Source organism: Gobio gobio (genome assembly GCF_949357685.1).
Source record: "Gobio gobio genome assembly, chromosome: 8".
NCBI classification, from domain to species: domain Eukaryota; kingdom Metazoa; phylum Chordata; class Actinopteri; order Cypriniformes; family Gobionidae; genus Gobio; species Gobio gobio.
Window position 1 is genome coordinate 53,244,844 of NC_137114.1, and position 6,841 is coordinate 53,251,684.

A 6,841-nucleotide genomic window follows, 5' to 3' on the forward strand; every position below is an offset into this window, starting at 1 on the left:
CGTTATTATATCATTATTTAGTGCTGTCAAATCTGCATCGAACAAAAGTTTAAACACACATATTTATGGGTGTTAATACACACACACACACTATACATTTAAAAACTGTTATGTTAGATGCAATATATATTATATGGCATTATATTTAGTGCTTTCAAATCAATTAATTGCGTCCAAAAAAAAGTTTATACAATGTGTACACACACACACACACACGTGTGTGCGTGTGTATAGGTGTGTGCGTGCATGCATGTATACGTGTGTGGGGTGCGCATGCATAGGTGTGTGTGCGCATGCATAGGTGTGTGTGCGCATGCATAGGTGTGTGTGCGCGAATGCATAGGTGTGTGTGCGCGCATGCATAGGTGTGTGTGCGCGCATGCATAGGTGTGTGTGCGCGCATGCATAGGTGTGTGTGCGCGCATGCATAGGTGTGTGTGCGCGCATGCATAGGTGTGTGTGCGCGAATGCATAGGTGTGTGTGCGCGAGTGTATATACATATATATACACACACACGTGTGTGTGAGTGTGTGTATGTGCGCATGCATATGAGTGTGAGTATGTGTGCATAAGTGTGTGTGTGTATAAGTGTGTGTGTGTGTGTGTGTGTGTGTGCATGGGTGCGTGTACGTGCGCGTGTGTGTGCGCATGCATGAGTGTGAGCATGTGTGCATAAGTGTGTAAGTGTGTGTGTGCATGTGTGTGCGCGCACGTGCATGCATGAGTGTGAGCATGTGTGCATGTGTGTGTTTGCGTTCGCGTGTACGTGCGTGCATGCATGCGTGGGAGTATGTGTGTGTGCGCGTGCGTATGTGTACATGCATATGAGTGAGTATGTGTGTGTGTGTGAGAATCTCAAATTATTGACAATGTGTATGTCTGTGTGTGTGCGGATAGGTGTGTGTGTTTGTGTACATACGTTAGAATCTCAAAATATTGACAATGTGTTATTTTGAAGTGCAATTTCAGTTGTGTATAATGTGATCATCGTGGATTGCGATGTGTAAAACTGCAAAAATATAAATTCATTCATGCATGACGGCGATTCACTTCAATAAAGAGAACATGCTATTCTTGTCATGAGCGTTCTTGTCACGCATGTGCATTCACCTGTCATCCAATCAGCTGCAGATACACACCTTTAAATGACCTACACTCACAAAACAGGTTTAGGCATATTGTGTTTTTACACAAAGATCCCCTCTCTCTCTCGCTCTCTCTCTCTCTCTCTCTCTCTCTCTCTCTCTCTATGTGTGTGTGTGTGAGAAGTGGTTGTTTTGGAAACGATGCGGGTGTGTCTCAGAAAGAGTGATCTGTGTGATAAGAGTCGGGATTACGTCACAGCTCAACTGCCCCAGCAGACCCTGAAGACTAACGGCCCCGCCCGCTTTACAGGAGCACACCTCAGCCTCAACCGGCTCCTCCAGCCCAACCCTGGCGGCCATTGTGGCTCTGCAGTCCGGCTAGCACTATTATTACTGCTGAGAAATGGAAAATGCGGACACTCCCAAACTCCCAGTCCAAACTCTGCAACACCTGTGCACTGATCCCAGACTCTGGGCCACATGTGTCCGGGATCATACAGCGTTCAAAGTTTGATAAAAGCATAAAGATTACCGAATCGCTGGAGGAGGAGGACTTGTGGCCGTCCTTCTTCTTGTCCTTCTTCTTCTTCTTGTCTTTGTCCTTGTGTTCTCCTTTATCCTTGTGTTCTCCTTTGTCCTTGTGTTTGTCTTTATGTTCCTTGTCTTTGTGTTTATCCTTATCCTTTCCCTTAGAATCACTCTGAAACAAATATTAAATTATGTGCATATTGAAGCACTCATACATCTCTTTAATGAGGAAGTTGGTGTGGCTCTTATTCAAATTCAACAGCTCAATATCCAAAACATCATTTCCATGAGTCGTCCAGGGCTAACTGATGTGTATTTAACTCATTTTGACAACACTACAGTTATGAATACGCATGTTTACCTTGTCTTTGCTTTTGTCTTTATCCTTCTTTCCAAACCCAAAGATTCCTTCCACTTGTTTGCCCTCCGACTTCTTCACCTCTTCCCCTCCAGCAGCTGGAAGAAGAGGAAAACTCTCTGAAATGCCTACTCAACTGGTGTTTCCTAATTCAGAAAATAAAAAAGTTAAACATATTTTACCTGCGTTCAGATCGAAGTCCATGATGTCGCAGTTGCGTTACTCAATGATCGACGTTCTGGTTCAATCTGTGCTTCCTTTCAGCTGGGAGATTCGCAGTCTCATGAATATTAATTGTGCAGCGTGACGTCCGCCCAGCGCGGCTCTCTGATTCGCTGACATGCAGAAGGTAAGCGAGCTAGTTAGCGAATGGAACTATCCGTCTGTGCGCAAGCATTGGCTCATGAATATTAATTAGGTGGTGTGATTGGGCGAATCGAGAACATAAAATTGCATAGTCATTATGAAACGTTATTAATCTCGCGTACAGGTGTTCAGTGTATGGCAAGCCGTGTTAGCATTTACAACTATCCCTTGTCAAAAAATCCTTTTGGACATTCTGATTGATTTTAATGGAATTTCACTTTGTCCTGTGGGATCTTATTGGATTCTTAGAATCCTATCGGACAGAGAGAGAGAGAGAGAGGCTCAATTGGATCCCATTAAAATCCAGAAGAAATTATCCTACAGGATATTTACGTATTGTCTTATAAGACAATTCCCACAGAATCCTACAGGAATCAGATACAAATCTTATAGGACAAGACATAAATATCCCATAAGACAATTCCTAATATGAACGGTTCCAAAATATGAATAAATTCTAAATGGAATCCTGTAGGATTTTTTGACAAGGGATTTGACTAGTCAGAGTGATATTTAGAGATCATAATTGCACTAGTAAGAAATCTGATTTGAGATATGGATTAGTCAAAAGTCTATTTCTGATATCTGTAATGACATCATATATCTTTATGATTTTGACTGAATCATGTTGCAAAACGCACCAACTAGAGTGTCATGTTCAATAAAGGCAAACTGATCTATTTATTTACAACCCCAAATCAGAAAAAGTTGGGACAGTATGGAAAACGCAAATAAAAAAAATAAAAAAGAAGTGATTTCTAAATTTACTTTGACTTGTATTTCATTGCAGACAATATGAACACATAATATTTCATGTTTTGTCTGGTCAACTTCTTGTCATTTGTAAATATGCATCCTTTCCTGTCATTCAGACCTGCAACACATTTCAAAAAAAGTTGGGACAGTAAAGCATTTACCACTTTGTAATGTTGCCATTCCTTTTCACAACACTTAAAAGACGTTTAGGGACTGAAGACACCAAAGCCGCGTTTCCACCGAAATTACCCGGAACTATTTGTACCAGGAACTTTTTTCCCAGGAACTTTTTCTCCCCCAGACCTGCTACAATCTGCGTTTCCACCGCGGTCTAAAGTACCGGGGAGATTAGGCAAATTAGTCCGGTGACGTGGGAATGCGCGCGACTGCTCCTCCCAGTCACCGACGGACATGAATCACTTTTGCGCGATACTGTCTGCAACAATAACAAGTGTAGGTGATGCAAGCAGCGCTGCTTTTGCTGATTATATGTACACACATTACCAACACTGCTTATTTAAACGTGCACTTTCACCTGGTTTGACCATTTTAATGCAAAATGGGATGATGGGCAATCCAAAATCTGAATGTGTTGTAATAGCTCAATTCCAAAACAAAATATTTTCTATAAAAGGATAATGAGGTTTCAGTCATTCATGACAGATGTGTGAAAAGTTAATTGAATGAAAACAATAGACTGAATTAAGCGGTTGAAAGATTAGGTACTAGACTGCAAGTATTTTATTTTTTATCACAATAACATCTCTTTACATTCACAAAAAAAAAAAAAAAAATCACATGACTAGTATTACAATATGCTTCATTAAATGCATAATATTAGAGACTTCTTCCTCAAATGTGAAATGAAGTAAGACCACACTTATGGCTTCACTTAAGTTGTGGTTATAAGTTATTATACTACATTCACATAGTTATACATTTAAAAATATAATATTTGGGTTTTCTAGATATGTTTATGTGCATATTCAGAAAGACTTGCGAGCAGCAGCCCTTTTATTTGCTTCCTACACTATATGAATACAATTAGAATGTGGTTATATAGTTAAAATGTGGAAATTAAAGACACAGTGACATTTTACACATTTTACTTTATTTTAGACAGATTAGTTCTTACAAAATTAAAATAAAAGTGTGCAAAGACAAATAAATTACTAGAACAATAAAATGAAAATATAAAATGTGAAAACAACAATATAAAAAAAGTGTATTTTTCAGTAACCTGTCCAAGAGCTGTGCCAACACGTACAATATATAAAGTACAAATGTGGTAGAGCAAATGCTTCATTCAAGCGGCTGGTCATTGTGGCTACTTCTTGAACGACTGGACAAACTGTCCAAGAACAGACAGAAACCCGGTCTGAAAGTCCCTCTGCTGCCGTCAGCTTTCTTCCGCTTCTGACTGGTGGAATGCCAAATCTTGCCTCCTCATCTCTCCTCGGCCTGGCCATCCAGTAACAGCTGCATATATTGGTCAGTTCTTGTCCATGCTGCAGGGTTAGCATCATCCTCCATGTCCCTCAGTGCATCAAGAAAGTCACAGTCCCTTTTCCTTTTCTCTAAGTAGAAAAATTGCACAGAAACACATGGAAATTAATACACAAGGCAACCATGAAACAATAGAAACCATCAATTAATTATTTAAAGTGCTTTCACTACAAATAATGAACAATTGTTTGCCCAGCTTGAACAATGCCCAGTGTGCAATTTTTATCATGGGCAATTTAAGTTTACAATTAAAAACAACAAAACCATTAAGGATTACACATCAGTTTTTAAATATATACACATTTTTGTCAGCTTTATAACGTACTGGTGACCGCGGGGGAAAACACGCTGGTCTCCGTTGCCTGCGATTCATCAGGGCCACTCGTTACACCTGGAAAAGCACGTTGAAAAAAGTTACTGCAACGTGTTTAAACACTGCAACGAGTTTAATAGATGATACCAAGATGATATATTTAACTTACCTTCAACCCACTCGGATTCCTGGATGGTTTCCAACAACGCACTAGCCGAGTCTTTCGTTACCGCTGCGCCAGAAAAGGACGGTCTGTGTCCCAGCAACGCGTCCAGGCGGTCGGAACCGCTCCGGTTGTTATGATCCTTTAATTTCTTGTAATCTTGTCTAATTTCTTCAACTTCTCTCTGCGCTGTTTTCCAGTGTGACTGGAACCGAGTCGATATCTTCAGTTATACCTTTTCATTGCGGGTCGCCGTTTCCAGTTCCCGCTGGATGTCCTCCTCCGCATATATGCTCAATAAAGCCTGAACCTCGTCGTCGGTCCATCGGTCGAATTTTTTGTTGAACTCCATTGTTGCAAAAAAAAATATTTACTGAACGCAAAACCCACGGAACTCACCTCGCAAAAGACTTGTAAATATGGCGGTGGAAAAAAAAATAGCTGCGAGAGCTCAACCAATCAGCATGTTCAGCGCCCAAGTCCCACCCCCGAAAGTTCGGGAACTTTTGAAAAGTCCCACCTCGCAAGCAGGGCCGTTTGGAGGGGGAAATATTTACCCGGAACTTCATTTAGACCCTGGTTCCTGCGGTCGAAACACACCGAGTTCCCCCCCAAAGTTCCTGGTTCCGGGGTAAAGTTCCTGCGGTGGAAACGCGGCTCAAGTGATGAAGTGTTTCAGGTGTAATTTTGTCCCATTCTTCCTGCAAACAAGTCTTCAGGTGGGCAACAGTACACTCTAAAAAAAAAAGGTTCTATATTGCACCAAAAATGGTTCTTGGCTCGTAATCATAGGGGAACCTTTTTTAGTGCTATATAGCACCAATTTTGGTGCTTCAGCGGTTCTTCAGAGGTTCTTCACCGGTTCTTTGACTAAGGTGCTATATAGCACCTCTGAAGAACCGCTGAAGAACCACTGAAGCACCAAAATTGGTGCTATATAGCACTAAAAAAGGTTCCCCTATGATTACGAGCCTTTTTTTTTAGAGTGTACGGAGTCTTCCACACATTCTCTATTGGAGACAGGTCGGGACTGAGGCAGGCCAGTCAAGAACCCGAACGCTCTTCCTCCACAGCCAGGACTGCAGAATGTGTGCAGAATGTGGTTTTGCATTGTCTTGTTGAAATATGCATGGACGTCCCTGGAAAAGATGTCTTCTTGAAGGCAGCATATTATGCTCCAAAATCTCTATGTACTTTTCAGCATTAATGGTGCCTTCACAGAAGTGCAAGTTACCTTTGCCGCTTTTGGACTTGTTGCTGGTAACAGTCTGGATGATCCTTTTCTTCTTTGGTCCGGAGCACACGGCGTCCATTCCTCCCAAAAAATACCTGAAATACTGCTTCATCTGACCACAGTACACGTTTCCACTGTGTGATGGTCCATCCCAGATGCCTCCGAGCCCAGAGAAGTCGACGGCGCTTCTGGACACTGTTAACATAGGGCTTCCTTTTGGCACAGTACAGTTTTAACTGGCATTTGTGGAAGTAACTACGTATTGTGGTACTTGACAAAGGTTTGCCAAAGTAGTCCTGAGCCCATGTGGTGATATTGCTTATAGATGATGATTCTTGATGCAGTGCCGCCTGAGGGATCGGAGATCACGGTTGTTCAGCTTAGGCTTGCGCCTTTGTCCTTTACGCACTGAAATTCCTCCAGATTCCTTGAATCTTTTAATTATGTTATGCACTGTTGAATGTGAAATATCCAAATCTCTTCCTATCTTTCTTTGAGGAACATTGTTTTTAAACATTTCAATAATTTTCT

General features: G+C 41.4%; 1 protein-coding gene across 1 annotated transcript in view; it reads right to left on the reverse strand.

The window, feature by feature from the left end:
- Nucleotides 1–2,243, reverse strand: part of LOC307130030 (uncharacterized protein) — a 2,852-nt gene extending 609 nt beyond the window's left edge. The window contains exons 1-3 of the mRNA XM_079822878.1: nt 2,155–2,243; nt 1,976–2,070; nt 1,619–1,786 (exon numbers count right to left, since the gene is read on the reverse strand). Of these exons, the coding sequence (XP_079679004.1) occupies nt 1,619–1,786; nt 1,976–2,070; nt 2,155–2,176 (285 nt within the window). The 5' untranslated portion in view covers nt 2,177–2,243. The remainder of the gene's footprint in view (nt 1–1,618; nt 1,787–1,975; nt 2,071–2,154) is intronic.
- Between the last annotated feature and the right edge of the window lie 4,598 nt (nt 2,244–6,841).